General features: G+C 41.9%; 1 protein-coding gene across 2 annotated transcripts in view; it reads left to right on the top strand.

The window, feature by feature from the left end:
• The window catches only part of LRRIQ1 (leucine rich repeats and IQ motif containing 1), a 2,234,608-nt gene that overhangs the window by 1,487,942 nt on the left and 722,015 nt on the right, over positions 1 to 24,651 (top strand). For both annotated transcript variants that reach the window (XM_069629324.1, XM_069629323.1), the window contains one exon: positions 15,258 to 15,385. In XM_069629324.1, the coding sequence (XP_069485425.1) occupies positions 15,258 to 15,385 (128 nt within the window). The remainder of the gene's footprint in view (positions 1 to 15,257; positions 15,386 to 24,651) is intronic.

The following is a 24,651-nucleotide window of genomic DNA, read 5'->3' as shown; positions in this document are numbered from 1 at the left end:
AAAATATCTTACAAGATAAAAAAGAAAGTGCTTCGCAATCGGGATCATCACTGGTCTCGGAAACATAAGATATCGTAACATCAAAGATGGCCAAATTATGCTACTGCCAACACAGGCGCTAGGAATTTCTGCTTGATAGGTAAAGGCCAAACCGCAACCCAAAATATCCTACAAACAGCAACAATACCAATCAATCTATGGGTAGAATTTTTTACAGAGACCATTATTATGACAAATCAGAGCTTTATAGATTGCAAGAAACTAATTAAATGGTCTCTAACTGTGTCTATTGAAAAAATAGAGCGCCTTATTATTAAATCTTCAAGATCCAGAGCCTCCGGTCCTAAGAGGCTGACAAATGCAATCGTAAAATCAGATCCAACTATTTGGTCTAAGATTTTGAAAACATTCTGCATACTTCATCCTTGTCGGACTCGTGGATCCGTGCCATTATCATTCCCATATACAAAAAAGGTAACAGAATGGACCCTATAAACTACCACCCCATAGCTCTCTTAGACTGCGATAGTAAAATATGTGCAGGTCTGGTGTTAAAATATCTTTTACTATGGGCAGATAGCAAACCTATCCTTGGCAAGCAACAAACTGGTTTCCGTCAGGGCCTCTCAACCGCACTTAATGGCCTAATCCTTTACACCATCAAAGATCAAAGTGCAGTCAATCAATCCAAACCTACCTACATAGAACTCATTGACTTAACAAACGCCTTTGATTTAATCAATAGGGCCAAATTGAGGGCTAAACCAAAGATGTGGGGCATCCCTGAAGGACTGCTTGTGATTCTCGTAGCCCTCTATCAAAATACAGTGATTCAGGTAAGATGAAACTTACATGGATAACTATTTCCAGATATACCTACTGTAAATGTAGTGAGACAGGGATGTATCCAAGCTGCTTTTCTTTTTAACTTATACCTTGCAGACCTTGCAATATTTTGGTAGAACATACGCTTGCATGTCCTAAAATAGGAAAAAGTCCTGTACACTTCTTCGCTTATGCCGATGATATCGCCCTGATAGATCACACCCCTATCGGGCTCCAACATCTTATAAAGGCAATGGAACGATATGCTGACACAAATGAACTAGTGATTAATACTAGTAAATCTAATATTATGATATTCGGCTCCCAACTAAATTGGAAACAATTACACAAATGATGTATGAACAACCAAACTCTACCTGTAGTTAAAAAAGAAAGTATCTTAGATTCAATTTAAGAACATCCAATACATTAAATGACCTGCCCGATGACCTAGAGAGCAAGATTACTCAATTTGTAAGTCAACTAAAAATACTGCTTACCTCTTTTTGCAGATTCTCAATTCTACCCTTGTTAAACTTTTACAAGGGCAAAGTAATTCCAGCAATCTTATATGGGATGGATCTCAATCCCAGTGCTCGTCAATTCAACTGGACCCTCCTTGAAGGCTGATTGTGGAAAAACACACTGGGCCTGATTCATGGAAGTGTTTTATAATGGCACAATCCCATAGGAAAACGTTCTGTGAATCAGGGACTCTGTCTCTTCCCATGTCCCTATCCACAGCCCGTCTTAGATATGAATTGGGACTTTACTCTCTACAATCACAATTTCATTGGAAAGTCTTACTTTTATATAGATCTATCTTGACTCCATGTAAGAACTTTCTGAATGAGGACATAAGAGATCATATAATCGCCCAAAAAGTGACTTTCTAACAAAACTACAATATGATGCTGATCAAATTCTTTAAAATTGTGAGACAAATAGTGAAACCCTTATGAATCCAGATAAAGCCAACTAAATATGTATTGCCCTATCTAAGGAGATTGCCAAACCTCAAATGGCACGCCGAACTCTGGTGATTTTGCCTTAATTTGGTAAAAACTAGAGAAACAATAAGAATATTGATTTATTCATTTGTGGAGCGCACCTAACCCAAGGGTATATGGGAGCATTCCTTAAAGATTACAATCATGTTACAAAGTAGGAACAGTTCATAACAATGTTGGTACAAATAGCAAGAGACATTTTAAGACAAAAAGGCTACAATTGTGCGTCAAGGAGAGAACATTACTGCTCATGTGCAAAGAGCCAAGTTTTCACATTTTTTCTAAAAATCCAGGACGACGGTTCTGCTCTTAGAGCTATGGGCATGGAATTCCAATGTTTACTGACTAGTACTGGGAAGCTATTAACCCGTCCTTTTTGTAGCTTAATTCTAGGAATTTTTAGAAGATGAGCATGTGTGGACCTGGTAGGTCTATTAGAGTGATTGCTTGTGAATTTGTTCACAAGATATTTTGGGGCTGAGTTTGAGAGGCACTTTGTTAGTGATAGTGTTTTGAAGGCAATTCTATCCTAAACTGGAAGCCAGTGGACCTTTCATCTTGCTGAGGTACTGTGGCACAAATGAGATCGAAAAGAGGGTGAATTTGACCTTTGTGGTGAAGGATCATTTCAGGATTCGAGACATCTCTTCCTGTCTAGCAAACTCAAAATCCTGCAAAAAATCCTTTTCTAAATTCGTTCACCACAATGTTTGGTTAAAAACACAAGAGTTCAGGCATAGACCTTCTGCTGGTAAAGAAATCTCCCTGGCAATAAAGCATCTGAAATTACTGAATGAAATGCATTTTATAGAAATTTCTTTTGAAAGATTTAATAACTTAAAATGTCAAAGGAAGGGAAGAAAGAAGGAATTATTTGTTAGATACTAACCTGACACCCTGATATATGAATTTTGTTTTCATATTCCGTCTTCTTTCCCTTTCTTTCTCCACATTTTCTTTGATCTTACCTTATTAATTCTTTTTTAAAATGTACTGTAAGAAATTAATTGATAAATGTTTGTATTTTTTCTTTTCTTTCTCTCTCTTTTAAGTGGTAGTGTAATATTTCTAAAAGGAGACCGTGTAAAAAAAAGTCTGTGTGACTTATGACACAATAAAAAATAAAAAAGATGGGGAGGTGAGCCCCGAAGTAGGCTTTACTACAGTGCAGAGAGAGAGAATGAGAGGGTGACTTTGACCCCTTGAGGAAGGTATGTATAACAGGGGTAGAGCATGTTGTCTCCAGAAGAGGGAAGTAAATAACAGAGAGGACAGCCTCAAGAAGGGAAGGCCTTTTGGGACACTAAAAGGGAAGAAGCCCTGCAATCCTGAGAGATGTGGAGAGCCCTTGTGATCCCCAAAAGAAAAGAAAGCTAGAAATTGTTCAGCAGGAGACCTTCTTGTCTGGAACTTATTTGCTATCCTTCATATATAATCCTGCTTTGTAGTCCTGTTTTTCCTAAGAACCTTTGTTACATCCTTCCTGAAAGTTTACTCTCAAACACAGGGGGCCTGATTCATGGAATGTTTTCCTATGGGATTGTGCCATTATAAAACACTTCCATGAATCAGGCCCTATATCTTTGTATTTAATGGTAATCTTTACTTGCAGACCAAAGAAGGGGCGATTGAAGCGAACTATGCCCCATCGTTAGCCAACCTCTTCATCGCACAATTTGAACAAACTCACGCACTTAGAACCATGGTACATGCTCAAAGAATAATATCATGGAAATGGTATATAGTTGAATTCTGGCCATCCGAAATGGTATGAAGAATTCATATACTGACTTTGTTGTCTATCTGAGTAACAACACATTTGGGATAGAACTGACAGGCCTAAGATGGAATCAAGGATGATTTGCAGATTGTGATGTACCCACCTTTGGTTTGAACAGTGAACACAAGATGAATGTGTTTCTATAGGAATGGTTTGACAATGGTTTGACAAGAATGTAATAACAGATGTGTTAACTATACTCTGATGGCAATAACAATAATGTATGCTCAATGTATGCATTGGTGTTGTAGTAAATATATGACAAGATGCCAACACTATGATGCAGAGGCAACTACCAATGCCAATTGTGGGGTATTTATAACTATTAGACTTTGGCATCATGAGGCCCTAATACAATATATTGTGCAAGTTAAGCTGTGCATTTGGACCACTGGACACTACTGACTTTAAAGATAGAAGATCTCATATGAAACATATATGTTTTAGACATGTCTATAGTCAATAAATGGTTTAGTCATAGAATCTCTACACCAATAGGTGGTGTTTATAACTGATAGCATGCTTGTGCCTAAGATTCTTTATTAACAGCTATTCATACATGGGACCAGTGTCAAGATGGTAGACTAATCAGTGACCATAGTATTCAGCAATCATATGGGATTAATTTAGATAGTATGTGGGATCATTTCTGATGTAGAGCATTGGGCTAGCAAGAGTATGGGAACTTGACATCACATGTCTCAGCCCAGATCAGTATATTCCCAACTGTCTTTGGCAAGCTGCCACTGTAAGGTTGTGATTGAATTTGCTGTTGGGTATGTACAAAATACCTTTGTTTATTTTAAATCATTAGTGGCAAAGTGTAACGAGAGCATGTCACTTTTCCATTATTATCACAACCTGTAGTGTAACATTGGAAGACAGGTGCCGTTTTGAACATGAAGGTGATGATGTTACGCGTCGTGTATGTGTGATGTCATCACACCAATATAAAAAAATATCTAAAATGGTGGCCACGTTTGTATGCACAACACCATTTGAATAGTGGCTGATTCCCGACAGGACACCCTACTAGCAAATCGGGAGGGAGATATATATAATTTGGTTTCAGATAATCTCATGAGACATCATATTTACTATATATCTAACCAATGTATATGTGATGGGGCTTTATGCCTATTTAACAATTGCCAGGGGCTAACAAGATAACATCATTTTTAGGAACTGAAGATTTATCACAACAGAGATGCACAGTTAATTGATGGATCCTAGAAGATAGGTTTACTTGCTGATGGGTGAGCTAACCCTATATTATTCATTCTATAGTGGTACCAGGCCATTTGTATTGTCTATTAAGACTGTTTTTTTAATAGTGTGATCATTCTATTGCAACCTTAAAACAAGAACAACAATTCCTTTTACAGATATCAGTGGTAATTAGGACGTATTGTCAATGTACTATCGAGCTTATCAGAGAAATATATAGGGTGAGTAGACCATATTCTTTATAAATGGTGAATCAAGAAACATCTTGAGTAGATATAATGAAAATCAGGGTGGCCCTTATGATGCATGGTATATATTCTCACATAGGCAACTGTAATTAGATGGAGTGGAATTGCATGTCACACTTGAATGAGAATGAAGTCAGAAATATCAGTGAAGAGGTGATCTGTAGTCAAGAACCCCATCATCACTAGCAATATTATGCACGAATCACTGGGTAGTGCAGATGCACAGCTTTTCTTAAATGTATTCAAATATCACAGCTAATTGTACACTCCAATTTTGGTTATGGAGGTTTATTTAAGGATGGGGTGCATGTGACACAAGAATGTGTGTCATCTTTAAGCACCACCTGTATAACATAATAGAAAGATATTCTGTACCACTACAGGAGTACCAAAATTTCGATAATTTACCACTACAGGAGAACCAGAATTTCGATAATTTATCAAACATTTTTTCTTTTCTTTTTTGTTTTAATTATTATGTTTTTCTATGTCTTCCTTTTTGTACCTTCCCTTCTCTCATATTCAATGATGATAATATGGTATGTCTTATCCATTTTTCTTGGTTTTTCAAATTGTTATTACTGTGGAATATGGAATAGAAGTTTGTCAACTAGCGTTGTGTCATTTGTAAGCCTTGATAAAGACCAGAGGTTGAAACATGTGTCGGCTGAGAACTTTGCATAATACTGGCTGTGAACTTTGCATAAAACTATATTGACGTAAATATTAAAACATTGATTTGTAAGGAAAATGGATTTGTAAGGCCAAACACCTTATATTCTCAAGCAATCACTACTTATTCAAGGACAACAAACTGACCCACCCACCAGACCGCTACCTTTATAGGCCCTGACCTTGTGACACATCTGAAAGTACCTAGGAAATGTGACAAATCAAGGGAATTTGTCCCTTCTCATCAAGGAGGTGAGATAACAAGGACCCCTGTGAGGAACTCCCTACAGTGGCAGACATCATGGCTTACATGACAAGGTCTTTGTATATCAAGAATGGGATGAATAAACTCCTCGGAGATATCATTATCGTATTGGAAATAAACATGTCCTTTTAAATCTAAATATGCAACACACTGAGACGATTACTTTGAAAACCGTTCCCTGGAGAGAGACTGAGAGAGAGGAATGCATACGTGGCATAGAGAGGGCCCCACACTGCGTAAGATTGGGAAGAGAAAGAGAACGCACCAAAGAGGGGAATCGTGAGTTTGAAACTCACTTGAGGCGAGAAGCTGGAACTCCAAAGGCACGGCACAACACCAGCACCAGAGAGTAACAGGGCAGGAGCCTGTTAAGAGGGTGGCATGCCAAAGTTACGGCGCAGCCCCGAAACAAAAGCACTTCAGGGCAGGAGCCCAATACAAGAGGCTGAGAAGCCAAATTCACAGCACAGCCTTGATATTACAAAGTATCATGGCAGGAGCCTAGTATGAGAGGCTGCTACGACAAAGTTGTGGCACAGCCTCGACAGGAGAAAGCAACAAGGCAGGAGCCCGTTAGAAGAGACTGACATGCCAAAGCCATGGCACAGCCCCGACATGAGAGAGCTTCCGGACAGGCGCACACTGTACGGGAGGCTGAGACACCAAAGTCACGGCGCAACCTCGATAGGAGAAAGCATCAGGGCAGGAGCCTGGTATGAGAGGTTGTGAAGCAATAGCACCACCGTAGCTTCGATACGAGAACGGGGATAGCGGGAGACCAAAGAGTAATCATTCTATCGGTCAGATCCCTAACAAATATACCTAATATGATCCACCTTGCACTAAACTTTAATATACAGCTAACATACCTTCTGAAAATATTGTTTCTTGTATTTATTTTATAAAATGTAAGCTGCACTGGAAATGTCTGATCCTCCTCCAGGGCCTCTGACCTAAACAAGTTTTTAGAACCACACACCCAACCTTGCGCCTGTAATTTTATAAAGAATTTTCAAATGATAGATCCATCTTTAAAATTCTTTTAAGTTAGAGGTTGTTTGAAATTAAGGAATTTATTAACTGTAAAAGTAAATTTGTGGAGTATGGCGCTGTCCAGTCATTTGGTCGACAGACAAATGGTTGACAGACAAATGGTCGACGCAATTTGGTCGAAAGACAAATGGTCGAATTTTTTTATTTTATTTATATATATATTTTTCAGGTTTTCGTTTAGGAAAAAAAGGGTTTTTTAGCAAAAAAAGGGAGTTTGGGGGGACCCCCCCCCAAAAAAAAAGTGAAAATACAAAAAAATAACATTCTAACATTTGTCTTTCGACCAAATTGCGTCGACCATTTGTCCTGTCGACCATTTATTTTCGACTAAATTACCTGTAACCGAGTATGGCATTAAATGTGTTTGCAAGAAGATTTAGATTGGGAGCACAATTAGAGAATTGCGAATAAGAATGTGTGAACATCTGAGAGCAATCAAGACCAATGATATTATGCTGATGACATCCTGGTTACATTGACAAATATCCCTTCTTACCTTGGGGCCCTAACATCTGAATTGGGTAATTATGAAGTGGTTTAAGGATTCACAATTAATCATCACAAATCCAAAAGCTTGAATGACTTCATACAACATGTGGACATTTCACAGCTGGAGACGTTGTTCCATTCAATATGTTGAAGACAGAGTTGAATATCTGGATATCTCTATTCCAGCAGGTGCTAGGAAGTTATATAAGACCAACTTTCAAAAGTTGTTGAGGGATTTCACTGAAGACTTAGACCGATTCTGTAACCAGGCTATATCCTGGGTTGGACACATTAGTGCGGTTAAGAAGAACCTAATCCCTAGATTTCTGTATAACTGTATGACTCGGTCAGTTCAAATTCTACCCACTACAATACATGAAGCACAAAGAAAGATATTTTCCTATCAATTGGGTGCGTAACCAAGACTCCTGAGAAGAGTAATGATGAAAAACAGGAGGGGGAGGGCTTAGGTACATATGAATTACATAGATATAAAATAGCATCAAAGATAACCTGCATATTCTGCTGGGGCATGCAGCCCATGATCCCAAAAAGGGTCACAACAAGCAAGCAATTTCTCTGGTTCCTCTCTTACAGTTGGCATTTATACATTTGCACACAATACCCCTATTTAGAACCTTCTCCTACAAATAACTAGCTTCTCCTTATATTACAGGAACAAGGCCGTAAGGAAATGGGGAGTTAAAACAGGCCTGTGCCATCTGTCCCCTGTTCTGGGTAAAGCAGATTTTTCCTGAGGTTTGCCAAAAGTAGTTTTTCGTGTTTGGACATTTGGAGTGCTTCACCGATTGTCACAATTGTATGAGGGGAATCACCATTGATTTTTGAAATGTGTAAAACTAGATTTTAGTTGCGGAGAGAATAGATTCCAATATATTCATTTCTGCCACCTGGCGGCTCAGTCCTATATAGAAAAATTGAACAAGGGAACTTTAGTATCTGGAGCTCACATATCAAGCTGGCCTCCCTTAAACTAGGGTGTCCACCCTGTATAAATTGTTGGCTAGGAATACTACAGGAGAATAACAACCATGTTCGATCAAATGGGAGTCAGATTTAGGACTTACTATTTATTGACAAAGCCTAATAGAATGATATTTGGGCCCAGAACTAAAAATCCTTGAGATTCAGCACAAACAGAGAACGTGTCTTCAGATTGTGTTACTGAAGGTACCTCACCTTAACGAGGCTCAATATAATATATCTTAACTACTGATCAAACTGTTGGCGTGGGTGCAGGGATCTGGGGCACTTTGAGCACATGTGGTGGATGTGTTATAAGAGTTTTGGTTTTTGGAACACATTTCTATGTTGCGTTTGAAGGATCTGTGGTTTCCCCGTTCCTTAGGAACCATGAAAAGCCCATTTAAGAACCCCAGTAAAGGATGTATACCCATGTTTTGGAGACACTGCAACGCATATTAACCATCTCCTTGTGGCCACAAAAATCACTATTGCACGCATTTGGAAGAACCTAGGTGTTTCAAAAGGGGTGGGCTAAGATATGGGATATGATATATTAGTGGCTGAGACAATATACTCGTATTGCTAAATATGTGAATGTTTGCGGACCGTTTGTGCAATACTAACGAGAGAATCCCCAGAATATGTATAAACCATTGTTGTTTAGGTATTTCTCATTTTTGTGAAGCTATGAACCTGGACTTGTAATAGTATTGCATTTCTATATGTTGGTTATGGAAAATAGTTTGCAGGGAATACATACAACAATTGAATCTCAGTGGGAAATGGGGAGGGGACTATTGTGTTCCTTACATGAAATATACCTCTATTGATTTGCCATATTTCTGTTCCATCCTCAAGACTTTAAACGTACTTCACAAGAAGAGCATCTCTTCTCTGAAACTTAAACAGTGAATATTGTTTGGTAAATGTATTTATGAAAATTAGTTTAGTATCTTACTTTTGCTATGGTGATTTTTTTAATGGATGTGTTTTAAGATGGCTTTTTTTCTGGAACTTTAAGGGTTTTTGAATAGTCAAGTTTGGATCCATCTGTATGAGAGGCAGGCTCTAGCCTAGTTGTAAAAATGATAACCCCACTTTGTAAAGTTGCATTTCTTTGACTGTATTTCTGATGGATGTATTATTGACTGTGGCTTCAGCAATTTTGTATAACTTGTTGATAAATTAGGTAGGTGGATAAGGATGTCCCATGTTTGTCATAGGATGTTTCATCAGTTTTGTGCAACATCTGTCGAATGTGACAGCAACGGATAGCATAAATGGTATCCCCCATCCATGCCCCACTGCTCCTTGAATACTTCCCTCCAAACTGCACTAGGAACAGCTCTCTCTTCTCCACTTCCTATCTAAGTCCCACCTTATACTCTTCCCTACTGTTCAGCTAGAAACCTTGGTGTCTATGACCCTTAACACATATTCTGTACCTTCATCTCTAAAACTGCAACTGTGGCTCGCCTGAACCGCCTAAATATTAGGAAAATCAGGCACCTCTTTCACTTCAAAACCACACAATATCTCCAAACCACTCTTGTCTTCTCTAAATTGTACTACTGTGCCAGTATCCTCTTTGGTCATCCAAACTATGCAATTTGGGCCCTTGATGAGATTATTAATTTTACTACCAGGACTCTCTTTAAACGCCCTTACTTCACACCTATTTCCTCCCATCACCATCTGGCTGAATGGCTAACTATGTAAAACAGGGCCAAATTCAAATTTCCCCTGTTAGTGCATAAATCCATCCATGGTAAAGCACTGCCATATCTATCCTCTTCTATGAACCCCCTCAAGCCCTCCCACAGTGTTCATTCTGCCTCCTCCACTGCCTTTGTTGCACCTCGCCCACTCGGTGCCACCTCTCACTTTTGTTCATTGCCTCTTCTTGCTCTGCTTACTTGGAACTCCCATTCCTCTGCAATTTGAAACACGGTCACATTGATGTATTCATCAGCAAATTTAAAACCTGCATACTCGCTTTTGAGCTTTCCGCTTCATTCGCCTCTCCAGCCTTACTTCTTACACCTTCCCTCACTGCTAACCGGACTCTTCCCTCTCTTTTCCCCACTGCACTAGCACTTAATAGTTTGATGTCACAGCTCATGCTTAGCTGGCTAGATTGCCTACCCCCTGACATGTACTTGTCCTACGTTTGTCCACCATATTGTTCCCATTATCTGTCCAATATATCCCTTCTCAATCCCGGTCATCATGTCACTTGAACTCTCCCCATCATAAGAGGCTCACTGCCTCCTGTTCATCTGCTATTTTACCTTTTGTACTGTTCTTTGTGATCAAAAGAGCTTGTTTCCCTGTATGTATGTATGCAAATAAATGGAAGAAACAAAGCAGCAAGCAAACTCAATATTACCTCCAAGAGAATACCAGTTTCTAAGCATCCAATACCTGATTGTCTGGTGGTAATGTTGCTACCTTTGTTTGATGTAGGATGCATACGTGGATTACTGTTTTTTCTACCAGCAGATGGTCGAATTGGACAGTTGGAGAGAGATCAGCAATGGCATCTGCGCATCTAAAAAAAAGTTAATTTTGAGGTTTCAGGACCATGAAATGGTCTTCATCAACAAGAAGTTGGTCTTCGCAAACACAGGGGCACTGAATCTATTCTTGTTGGTCTACTGGATGATCTCTGTGAGTCAGCTACTGCAGGAGGGGCTGTGGTTCTAGCCTGTTGGACCTTTCCACAGCTTTCGACACACAATCAGCTTTTGTGGCATGCTGTTGAAATGGCTCAACTCACATCTGACGGGCTGAGTTCAGACAATTTCCGTGGGGCCATGTGAATCTTCGAACATTCCTCTGACATATGGTGTCCTACAATGTGACAGCACTGGTGTTTCAGTTGTAACCATAAAACCTGCCTAGCAACTACTGATCTGTGGATGTGTCTTAGCCCCCTTAAAATAAGCAATAGGTAAGCTGAGAGCCAGCTATTTATCAGTTCTTTGAACCAATGGTCTGAGGACTACTGACCCTATGATATGATATGGCATTTATCATGCTCCTGTACGCAACTGTTTCCATGCTTGACAAGACAAGGAAAGGGAAACAAAAGGAGGAAAAAATAACGATCTTACTAGGCCTTGTGTCATTCAGATCGCACAAGTGCGGGGAAGAGGGAAGGGGAAAAGTGCCAAGGGGGAGGAAAAGGGGGAGATACAGTTAACTCACAAGTGCAGCTAGCTCATAAGTGCAGAGAGAACGGACTGTAAGGTTGCAGATACAGGCCCTTAAGTGCTGGGGAGCCCAGAGGCGGTGCAAGTGCAGCTGGACATGCAGGAGCCTGGGCCTGACTTCAGACGGTGACCAGGTGACCAGTGCGCGGAGCAGTCAGGTGCATCAGCAGGGGAGAGGAAGAGAGAAAACGGAAGCGAAAAGGAAGGTCTTGCATTGCTTCTGGAACCGGAGGTGGATTTGCTCAGGTTTGGGAGAGGCAGGGACTCTGTTCCTGAGGGAGGCCCCAGCCGAGGAGATAGATCTGCCCCCAAGTCTCTGCTTGGAGAAGTGTCTGACTCTCAGAGAGTTGGAGGTGGATGAGCAGAGAGCTCGAGAAGGAAGATGTTTTGGAAGAGAAGATTGGAGGTACAGCGGTCCCAGGGCCCAGAAAGCCTTGTGGATGATGCATAGGGTCTTGAACTTGATCCTTGCATCCACAGGGAGGCCGTGAAGAGATTTCAGAGCTGGAGACCAAGGACAAGTCTCGCAGTCCTGTTCTGGATAAGTTGTAAAGGTTGAAGTGTTGAGGCAGGAAGATTTAGAAAGAGGCTGTTGTAATAGTCTAGCCTAGAGAGGACCAGCACTCTGGAGACAGTGAGCTTCTGGGGGAAAGTGAGAAAAGGAAGAGTACCTCTGAGGAGGTGTTGCTGATAGTTTGACTTCTTAGAGACATCAGAGATGTGAAGAGAGAAGGAGAGGGTGGAGTCGAAGATGACACCAACGTTCTTAGCCTTAAAGGAAGGAGCAGGGAGAGAGCCCAGGCTTGGCAGAGAGAGAGAGAGAGAGAGAGAGAGAGAGAGAGAGAGAGAGAGAGAGGGGGGGGGGGAAGGAGGGAGTAGGTGTACCAATGAGGAGGATCTCAGTCTTACTGGCATTAAGGCAGAGGTCATTGGCGGCACACCATTCCTGAATTGCGGCCTGACAGTCTTCTATGAGAGAAGAAGCAGAGGTGGCTGCGGTGAGGCTGAGAGAGAGCTAAGTGTAATCTGCATAACATCACAAATTTGAGCAGAAAGTAGCGATGCAATGGGAAAGAGGTGCCAGGTAGTGGCTGAAGAGCCAGGGAGAGAGGTTAGACCCCTAGGGAACACCACAAGTAGAGAGAGAGATAGAAGAGAGGAAAGACCCCAGTTGGACCTGAGAGGGTTCGGTTGGTGAGAAAGGAGGTCAACTAGGCCAGGGCCTGGGCCTGATCAGTAATACCAAGGTTGTAGCAGAGGCGATTGAGCAGGATGCCATGGTTGACTGTCAAAAGCAGAGGATAGATCGAGGAGAATGAGGACAGAATGAGGACAGAAGGGAGATTAGAGTCAAGATTTTAGAGCAAGTCTTCTCGGGTGTTAAGGAGACCTTCTTGTAAGGACTCTGTCTAGGCCAGTAAATCGAGTGTACATTGGACTCCTCTTTTTAACTATTAGCACAGATTTCAACTGTTACCTGAGCTTTTTTTTAAAAAAACTGTGAGGTTTTTAAATACGTCTTTAATAAAGCCTAGATTGTTGCGCTCAAAGCCCTGGTATTAGCCATGAACATGCCCCCAGCCCCACACTTTATTGCTTTCTCTGGCTACCTGTGCAGCTTGGAGTACAGAATAAAGCACTTTGCACAGAGCACAGGATCATTTACGGTTCTGAGCCTGTGTTCCTAGCAGACAAATTGCCCTTGGCCATGCCCTACTGTGGAGTAAATTCCTCTACTTATACATGACTGAAACCTCTCCTCTTTCTACCTGTTCTTAGTAGCAGAAGGAAGGTTATCCTGCCAGGCGACCAGACTGTTGAACTTCCTTCCTCTTTCATGAAGATACCAACTGATCTGTCTAAACTTTTCATCCTCCTCAAAAGCCTATTTTTACTTATCTTATTGCCTTTCTCAAGTGTTGTCTATGTTCTTCCTTTATTGGTTTGTATGGCTTTCACCAAGACACCAAACGGTGAACCTATGTGCGTAACAAATTAGATAAAATTGAAATTACATTTCCAACGTAGTTCTAGTTCTTTGTATGCTGGTTGTTGGTTGAGATTATGTCATTGTTTTTGACGTACAATGTATTGCAATCTGTTTTCAGTGAGCATCATTCCGGAGTGTGATATTTGTTTACTCTGGAGGGATTTCAGCTGTTGATTACTAATGGTTGATTATATTGCAGGTCTTTCTATTTTTAAGTGTCATATGTTAAATTGCCTGTTTTTTTGCTATTTCGAATGTTTGTTTTAAGAGCTCCATCCATGTTTTCTTTGTGTCCAATATGTTTGTCCTCTTCGTTTCATTAAGTAGTTGCTGGCTCAGTTGGTAATTATTGTTTTAGGTTTTCTGGTGGCATATATATTGACTGGAAAAGTGAGTGCAAGGCATTGTTGGCTCCCTTCCTTAGATAGTCTTCATGAAGGACAGAGTAGCCTTTGTGTTTGCCAAGTGTTATTTTGAAGTTTTACTTTTTACCAGTCTTCTCAGTGTTTCTCTCATGTTCTCTTCACATTTCTTAGGCATTTCTGTGGGAATCTTCCAAATATAAAGGATGCACAGATTAAATATTCTTTATTAAAAAAGATGAATTGCTTTCTGTTGGTAACACTCATTCATATGGATGTTAATTTTGAAATATGTATTGTTCATTGCCTATTTTCCTTTTTCATGAACCAGACTCTCTCTTGTCCTTTTATGTTAGAACGTATCTAACAAACTTGCAAAATGGAGCCTTGGAGTCTTCGAAATCATCCACTGTGTTAATTTCCTGCCTACAACATACTGGAACATACATAGCTCTCCTAAGTGCTGCAAACATAGACAAACGAATGTTTCCAGAGTCCCAGCCTGGGTGGCAGACGATCTTAAAAACATGAAGAGTCTTTAGCGTGAAACTATTTCCCATTATCCTACACTAGCAAAGGTATGACACAAATGTGTCTATATTGTTGCTATGAACTCGAGAATCATCTGCGATGGGCCCGACCTCCCCTGCATTTGAAGATAGCTGTGTTTATTACATTATGTTTTGAAAATCTAAACTAAGAGAAATAGTAGTCCCTCCTTCAACATGATTCTGTAGCCACCATTAAGGGACAGACCATGAAGTGAACTCTGGTGCCCCACTGTAATGAACTTCTATATGTGATTATTGATGGATTGGAATGATTAAATAATGTTTTGAAGGTTTCAAAAAGAGTGTTCCAGGATGCTCCATGAGTGGGGAGAAGACATTCTAGAGAGTCTGTTTTTTTAAAGATTTAGATCCCACTGGCCTCGAGATAAAAGTTATTGTGCAGTCTCGCATTTGTATAATATGATTTCCGTTCTGATAGCCTTGAATTTCTTTACTTTATACTTCATGGTATAACATCTTTAGCCTAGTTGTTTATATTGATCAAATTACTCATCTCTTATTCCAAAAAGTGTACATTTATTTCAGGTGCTGATATTCTCTAAATGTTTTTGTCGTTCATCAGAATCCAATATTAACTCCTGCCAACATGCCACCTATATTACCTTGGCATCCACATCAAGCTTGGCAGTGTGATGATGTATCACAGGCAAGGCCAATAGTTACACATGAAAGAAAAGAATTTAGAAGCAGGTAAATATCTCCCACTCTTTTACTAATATACCCCTTATTTATTGAATACTTGTATTTTGTAGATGTGCTTTGCCTTGTTGTTGCATGCTTCATTAGCTAACCATATTTTTGTATTTCATAACTTCCTCCTCAGCTTTCTGTCTCGCATTTCCTAGCTGCCCAGTGAACACTAACTGCTCATTCCCATTGTGGTGCAGTGGCCGGCCCCTGGGTAAAGCCTGATCAATCCTGCAAAGGGTTGGATGGCCTCCTTTTTCGAGATATTGTAACCTGCCTATGAACGCATCATTGAATGCGCACTGTGATGTTGCTAATCCCTAGTTAAAGGACCTGCAACAACACACGTGGTGAATCTGTTGGTATCGTTGCCATTCACTCTTGTGCTAGGAAATATTCGCAATAGCAGCAGTCGTTGCAACCCCTCCACAAACAGATCCTCCATGTAGTTGCATAGATTTCACCAAGGTGTTACCTTGTGCCGCAAAAAATGACACAATCTGTGCAATTACCCAGATGCAGTTGTGAGAATGTGTGGGCATCTCGGCATACTCTGGAACTGCATGTCCATGGTGTACTTCCACGTGTGCAGTGCCAGAATATGCAGCAAATGGCACCATGTATGAATATGTTAAAAATTGTTGTAAAAGCCTCTTGTTATGGATAATGTATCTATACACTCAAGGATTTGGTTAGCAGAGAGCAAGGCTATAACATTTGCCTGGGGTTTACAAGTGTCTATGTATTATTTTTATTTGGTTCTTGTCACAAGAATGTATTCAAGTTTAGACAATATAGTAATCAATAGCAAATAAAGTGAAAATGCTCTTTTTGCTTGTTGCCTGTGCCCTGCATCTTAGTGATGCTTTAAATGAAAGACAGTGCTTAGTAGAATATCTGTCAATTTTAAAGCTACAAAAAGTGTGAGGAATTGCCATCTGGCATGGGTGTCGAAATCCTGGCTTTAAAAAAAAAATAAAAAATGAATAAAATGATAAGGGTAATTCCTTTTCTGAAACGTTGACCTGCTAGCCAGGTCCCACTTTCAGAAACTCCATGCCAAAATCATAGTGTACACCTGTTCCCTGCTGGATCACTACCCTGTTTTCCGCACCTGCTCTCCAGTGGCAGAGAGCCGGTTCAGGGGTCACATGTGCCCTCTTAATAGCTGCAGTGACAGCCAAGTTTCTTCAGCACAGGGGCTGCATTTTAGACATGTACCTCTGTTCCAAAAGCTACCTAACTATGAGAGTTGATCTCCTGGTGGCACGTCAAACTGTAAATATAAACCATACCTGAGTTTGAATTATGGTGGCTAGAATCTGTCATAATTATCCAAAGCGCATCAATTTGATATCACATATGTCAACCCTGAAAGCCCATCGCAGCTATGGAAGGGTTATATGTATTCACGCGCAGCCTGGATGCCTCCACTGCTCCCAGCAAGACTGTAGCCCTGCCAGTTGCCCCTCTGTGATTCTTGGTGAGGGTGGCTAACACCCTCTCCAGTGAGACAGCCACTCCACAGGAACAAGTCCTGGAAACAGGAATCAAAGGGTACACCCTTTACAAAAGGACTAGCGTCATAACAGGGTGATGCATACCAAAAGGACATTTCATGCTATTGACAATGGAAGGGGTCAGGGTTAATGTAGACGGACAGAGCTCAGCCCAGCTGGATAAAGGTTTCACCATCTTGTTTTCTCGCTTTACCTCTCTGCCTTTCTGTCCCCTTCACTTCCTTTAACATAAAGCACTTTGTATGTGATGTCAGAAGGCAAAGCCCATTTGGTCCAAGAACAGGGATTCGACCCTAAAGCAGGCTTGCTTTTATCCAATCACATGTAGACGTTTGCATTACCACTACTTCTCTGAATCATCTTTGAACTTCAAACTTTGAAGATTTCGTGTAACCTCTGTTGGGAGATCAGTACTTTCCAAAGTAGTCCAGTTGTGGGGTCAAGACAGGCCATCCAAGCCAGAGGTAAGATCTGTCCCCTAACCATCCACTGGCGCAAGATCTACCTCTCTGCAGGCAACACTGCTACCCTGGACCACACCTTTTTCAGGATTTCTCTTACCACTGAGAACGTGGAGTAGGACTCACAGATCCTGACAGCCAATAAAGCCAGGATTCCTGCAGTTTCACTATAGAACCAGTGCGAGACATAATTAGAGTGTGTTTGGCCCTGTTTAAACCAACAGGACTCTCCGTAGTAACTTTGGCACTCGCTGACCTTTGTACCGCAGTACCACATGTTCAACCAAGTTCACTGCCACACCGCACCAGCTCTGAAGCTCATCATTGCCTCGGCTCAAATAAAGACGCATCGCTATTCCCGCACTGCTTCAACTTCTGTTCCAACTTCCAGCCTCTTCATCGCCAAACGAGTTGACGATCGAACCGACACTAGTGTTCTTCCCGAATAGTGTGTCAAGCACTTGGTCTTATTGTTGCTGGGCTCTGTAATGAATCAGAGGTGATCAACCAAAAAACCCAGGCATGGAACCCTTCTCATGTGGCCAGGGAAAGGTAGCCACTAACTGTGCCTGACCCTGGGGGTGGTAGTATTCGGGGGGGTCACATGGGAAGGGACCCGGGTCAGGCAGAATGGGGGAACCCTCTAAACAATTTCCCTAATGACCATACAGTTTTAATGGCCTTTTGTAAAATTGATGATTCTGATGTTAAAACAACTAGGAACATTATGGACTTCAAGTCCCATAATGCTCCTAGTACTGAGATGAAGAAGAGGGGTCCAGAGTTACCAAAGAGTAGTGTGCAGTCTAGTTGTTGTAATGGCCCACATCTGAGCAGGACCTGTAAACATTTAAAGGCATTTCAGGGGAGGGCCCAAGGGAGGAAGCAGCAGGAAGAAACAGAGGTCAGAATCATTGCTGTGCTGACAACGGGGCGCAGTGTGGAAAGTCTGGTGGAGGTTGGGATCCCTGGAGCATGCAGAGGACACGCAGCTAGAAGGGGTATAGAGGCCGGTGACCCCGAGAGAGAAGCTCCCTGCATCCTGCAGCCCGCTCCGGTGTAATGTTCTTACCAGTGAGTGCACAGGGTTGTGCAGGTTTCGTTGACAGTCAGCACGAGCAGCAGCAGGCTGGTGGGAACTGTAAAAACATGGCAGGAGCTCCTACGAGCAAAGAAGTTGAAGCAGCGTGCCAGAAGGAGATGCCAGAACAGATTGGTGAGTTGGCGTGATGCAGGTGACTCCGGGGCACTCCAAAGCAGACCGCTGAATGATTTTGAATACTGAACATTTGAATTTAAGAAAATTCGGTGCAACTCTCCTATTACGAGATGTCGAATAGGAAAATATTGGAACTCGCATTGCCAAAGCCAAATTGTGGAATATTCAATCAGGGAATATTATAACCTGCATTGCCCAAGCCAAAGAGTGGCAATATTAAACCAAAGGAAATACAACTTTCCTGAAGAGGGACCTCTAAAAGGGGACAGTATAACTTACATTGACAAAGCCCAAGTAAGCCTAGAGTGACTCCAATGAAATTTGAATTTGACAGTGCCATAACAGGATATCATGAAAGAGGATGTTGTAAACTGCATTACCCACAGCCAAGAGGTTGTGTGAAGGAAAATCAAATACAGCAAGAGAGAAGCCCTCCTTATAATAAGATAGTTGTCCTCAAGTCACCCGGCTACCTTGCAGACAAACTCAGCATCTCCAGCAGACAGTGCACCACCAGAATACAGGACACGTGCAGACTTAAAATGTGCTGCTGCAAAAAGGAAAGGACAATTAAGCAAGTCTTTACGAACCTCCTCCCCGTCAGCATCAGACTCACCCTTACACTCCTACAATTCAGAAAAGAACTCAAGACCCACCTCTTCAAGGAATCTCTCTGCCTCAACACCTAACCCATCACATCACCCCTCGTTCCACCTGACTCGCTGGACACTGCTGCCCCTCTCCTCCCTGCCACCCAGTACAGCTATACCCCACATATGTGCCCCTCTGTATCACACCCTTCGCTGTATATCTGTTCTGCTGTTACCTCTGAAAGCGCTCTGTTATGCATGTGTACTGTTGTATACCTCTATAAAGCGCTCTCTTATGGATCTGTATTGTTGTATACCTCTGTAACCCGCTCCTCTGCTTCTCGAAGACAGGTCAGTGCTTAATAAATACCATAATAATAACAACAACCCTGGTCACAAGGATTCCTGACTATGCCTTTTGTGTTTGAATGTGTGTGTTTTTTTGTGAAATTAAAATTACCAAATCATTCCTCTATGATTTTGTTGTATGTATTAGCATGAGGAACAGATACTTTTGGACATTAGGTCATTTTCATTTAGCCTTAGTTTGTTAGGTAGGGAAATCCTTCTTAGTTTAGGGAAAGATAGGCGCTTGTCTCACCCCTTTCTATTTAATTAAATGGCAAGTTGTAAGAAACCTATAGCTGTATGTCCATCTCGCAGTTCTGACTCCTCACATATGGTGTTAGTCGTGGGATCAGAATCAATTGACACAAGTTGGGGAATCTTTAAATTTAAGAAACTTAGTAAAAGAGTCTCCGATCCTACCATTGCTACTGAACAGTCTATAGGATTTGATATCTATAGCAGTAGAGGAGAATTTATACAACCTGCAGACAGAGCTTTGATATCCACAAATGTAGTTCTTATTCCTCCCCTTGGCACATATATCAGACTCGCCTCAAAGTCAGGCCTGGCGCTATGGCTTAGATGTATTGGCGGGAGTAATAGATCATGATTATAAGGGAGATATTAAAATACTGATACAAAATAATGGGACAAAACCCAATCAAGATAAAGCAGGATAGCTCAGTGAATATTGGAGAAAGCTTTATTTCCAAAACCTCAAGAAGACAAGAACAGTGATACAACTGGGAGAGGAACTCAGGGCTTTGGGGAAGCAGATATAGAGCTTTTTTGGAACCAATAATGAAACCCAATGTTGAAGAAGAAGAACAGTTTATTCCTGACATAGCTTTTGTTCAAAGAATTGACCCACTTTTAGCAGAACCCTTTATCCAGGTAATATAAAAAAATGATGTCAGGGACAGGACCTTACCATTTATTGTTCTAAAATCTGGATTATCATATAGAGGAGATATGGGACCAACAGGTATACACTGGTCTCAAATTGTAGTACCTAAAAGCCATACAAATATGGTTCTGGAAATAGCTCATTCTCATTTGATGGGAGGCCATTTGGGAACCGTAAAAACTCGAGCACAAATTGTGAATATATTTTATTGGCCTTAAAAGAATTTTGTCAGTACCATGTGCCTTATGCCAGAAAACCAGTACTCAAATTTCTCCTCCAGTTCCCTTACAAACTGTTCCTATTATAGATATCCCCTTTTCATGGATAGGGATGGATATAGTAGGTCCATTTGAAACCTCGAAACTAGGGAACCGATATATACTGGTAATCTTAGATTAAGCAACTGGTTACCCTGAGGCTTTTCTTTTTAGAAATAACATGTCACAACAGATCTTGAAACATTTTTACTCCTTTTCTTCTCTAGAATTGGTTTCCCAAAATAAATTTTGGCTATCCAAGGATCCACATTTATGAGTAAACTCATGGCGCAAGTTAAGGAGATTCTTCAGATTAAAACTTTATATACCTCCATTTAGCATCCCCGAACTGATAGATTGGTGGAAAGATGAATCGGACTTTAAAACACATCTTAAAGAAATTAGTAGAAAGAGATGGGAAGAATTGGGGCATTATGATACCTTGGGCTCTGTTTGCCACAAGGAAGACTCCTCAGTCTTCCACTGGAGTTTCCCCCTTTGCACTATTATATGGAAGAGGACCAAGAGATGTTAGATATGTTGTGTGAGACCTGGGAAGAGAGAGAGAGAGAGAGCTACCATACCATTGTCCTAAACGGTTCAACGATTAAAAGAACATATGGCCACAATTTGAAATATAGTCAAACTAAGATGGCACAAACTCAAGAACATCAACAGGGATAATATAATAAGAAAGCAGTAATGAGATATTTTTCTGTAGGTCAAATGGTATTGGTTTTTACTACTGTTGGGAAGGGAGCAACCCCACCCCACCTGCTAGGCGCTTTAAGGTGAGGCGAGCCCCATTGAAAGAACTAGAACAGACAAGGGGGTGTCCTAAAAGTCCTCACACAATCATACTATTGTATGTGATTTAGACATTTAGACACAGTGCACATATATAAGAGAACAGCATTCTTATAGATAGTAGTAGCCATAGTCAAGGCACAGGGCCTGCACAGACCTGCAGTATTTAGTGTGTTAGACACTGAATGCAAGCCTGAAGGGGAAATCTGGATAGGCCCAAGCGCTGATGAGAGAGGCCCATGCCACCGACTTCCACAGAAACCCCTCTTTGTTTTAAGGTTGTGCCAATATGTTTATTCTAAAAAGAATATGCCCTGCAAGACAACAAGAACTGGGCACCTTGGTGTACGTGTTATCACAAACAGGCCGAAGCAGGTCTCCGACCCCCACCCAGCTAACTACGAGTTAAAGCCCCTACAACTGCCCTAGTCCCGAGACCTCTGAATTCCAAGATACCAGTTGACCGCAGACCATAAACCATAACGATCTGAGAGTATGTTTGCCACCTTTATTTTATAATGGCATGGTTTGTAGTGTGATGTACAGCGAGAGATACATTATAGTTCAAAAGCTGGTGTGGAAGCCTTGGGAGCTGATGATGTGACCGGGAACGAGTGAAGTATGTGTGGGTCAGTTTAACCTCGAGACTCCCCCTGTGCCAGTCTTTGGGCCTGCCAGGTGCACTGTATAATGATAAAGTACCATTTTTCACAAATTTTGCTAATCGCTTCTTCAGCATTGGTTCCCTGGAGACAATGAGCCCAGCAGAACCCACGTGATGGAAGACAGACGGATGGACGGACTGGCCTGCTACCAATGACCTGGCATCTGCTATGGAGCAGGCCGACCATGTAAAGGGTCGCACCAACCAGCCTTGCAGGTTTTCACTGTATACAATGACATCACCTATGGCGATGTGTCTCCTTACAAGATTCTGCTTGTACACTTTTTGGCAGACTGTTCCATGGCAGCAGTGTTCTTTGCTCACGCACCTATTTTTGTAGAGGTAAACACTTGTTATCTTTGAAAATGTTTCTTGGGCATTGACTAGGGCCCTGACCACCACCGATCGGTAGTGGGAACATAGGGTACTGCTTGATGCAGAAGGCAGATGTTGTAGAAGACCGATTGGACTTTGGCTGAGACCTGGGCATTACATCCCAGGTCACTCTGCCAGATGCAGCCAAGATTCGGACCAAACAGGATCACCTTCGTTTTTTTAAATTGAGTTGTAGCCAATTTCTTTCCATCTAGGTTCCAATTTCTTCTAAACACCTGCTACCCAAGTGAAGAGCTTCCTCCACATCATCGAGCCTATTGTATAGCTGAGTATCGTCAGCATACGAATGAAATATGAGATGATATTTCTCTAGCATATGCATAAGGGCACAAAGATAAATATTTAAAAGAAGTGGAGAAAGTGCTGATCCCTGTGGCACACCACAGCACTGTAAAGACTGGAGGGGGGTATCTGCACTCCTGCTCTCTATATTGCACAGAGTACCCCAGCCAGAATTCTCTATTCGGTAGCTATGGTCGAGCAATCAAGGCTTAAGCTCTCAGGAGGTGATGCAGGCTGGTTCTTAAGTACAGTGTAGTCCCCAAGCACCCACAAAGGTGTTTTGAACTATAATGTATCTCTCCCTGTTCACTATGTTAGTGAAAACACAATTCTTTATATAAATAGGCTCAAGTTATGTACACAATCACAATAACCTACTTTGTGCTCAAGATAATCTAAAATGGTAAATATAAACAGTCTCAATGTGGTACAACAATTACTCTTGATTCCATTAAAATGCATCAACTGTACTCAGTTCAGATGCCATACAAATCAATTAATAAAGTCAACCAACAATAGACATAGGAGGAAAGCAGGTTGGTTAAAACAATAGGCAGAATACTGGCCCTGTTACCTAGACACAGTTCTGGGTGAGGATCCCCCACCTGGGCAACCTGTAAATAAAGATATACTACAAGCCCAGTCCATATATTGTTCAATATGAGTCTTATTTCCTTCTAAAATAGTTGTACCACCCCAATGTACCTGGAATAGCAGAGTTTGCCGCCGTGTCGTCGATGGATCCTTCTTGAGCGTCTCCCTTTAAGGCAGGAGCCACGGATCATCGAGATCCATTGAAGAAATGGTGAACAATGGCGTTGAAGCAGCAGCTTCGTCCTGGCGGTGCTCGTCGACGATCGGTCGAGGACGACCTGCGAAGAGGAGGCATGCGGTGCACCTCGATGACGGTAGTTCGTTGCCGCAAAGAGTGTATGAAGTACTTTGGCCCAGCAAGGGCGTCGAGTCGTCAGCGTCTCTGCAGTCTTCGCGTGGTGGGGAACCCACCGGCGGATGCTCCTCGGCGCGTCAGTGACCTCGACTTTCTCCGGTGGGACAAAGCAGTCGGCGGTGCTGGCGAGAGTATTCTTGAATTCAAAGTGTCTTAATCAATGGAGCGTTGCGGCTCCGGTCGTCGGCGGCTCGGCGTCAAGCAGTTCCTGCGTCTGGGCAACACAGCTTCAACGGGCCTCCAGTGGTTATATTAAAGCTCCGAACCCTGGTCGACGATGGTGGACGGCTGTCCGGTGCTTCTCCATTCTCCTCAGCAGTCCCCGTCTCTGGTTGACAGTCTTTCGAAGACTGGCTTCCAGGGCGCTTCGGCGAAGGTCAGCGTTGTACGATGGTCCCTCGTAGCTTGGGAAGAGGTCTCGTAGCCAGGTTCTCTCTTGGATCAGTCTCGACGTCCCAGCGGCTTTCAGATTGCGGTGACGGTAACAGGAGTCAACCTTCTTCGGGCTTGGTGGTCGAGATGAAGTATCAGCTTCGACTTCAGCTTCTGAACGATTTTTAGCAGTGAGAGGCCCTCAGATATACTGTTTGGACTCTCATTAATTCTGCTGGATCACACTCAGGCAACCAATCACTCAGAAGGGCAGGCAGGCAGCCAATCAGGCTCACAGGGAATTCAGGCCATTTTCCTCCCTCTCAGACACTCGCAACAAGGAATGTGTATTGGGACAAGTAGCCAGCCATTCAGCACTCCACACTGCATTCATACCAGTTACGGGCAAGGTTGTCTCAATCTGTGTGTCACAAACCAGAAACTAGACACCCATAACAAGAAGTGCATATTGGTCACACACGCCATTCACCCAGGTC

This window comes from Ambystoma mexicanum, chromosome 12 (genome assembly GCF_040938575.1).
Source record: "Ambystoma mexicanum isolate Mex_15411 chromosome 12, UKY_AmexF1_1, whole genome shotgun sequence".
Taxonomy (NCBI): domain Eukaryota; kingdom Metazoa; phylum Chordata; class Amphibia; order Caudata; family Ambystomatidae; genus Ambystoma; species Ambystoma mexicanum.
The sequence above is the reverse complement of the archived record's forward strand: the minus strand, read 5'-3'. Positions and strand labels throughout refer to the sequence as shown.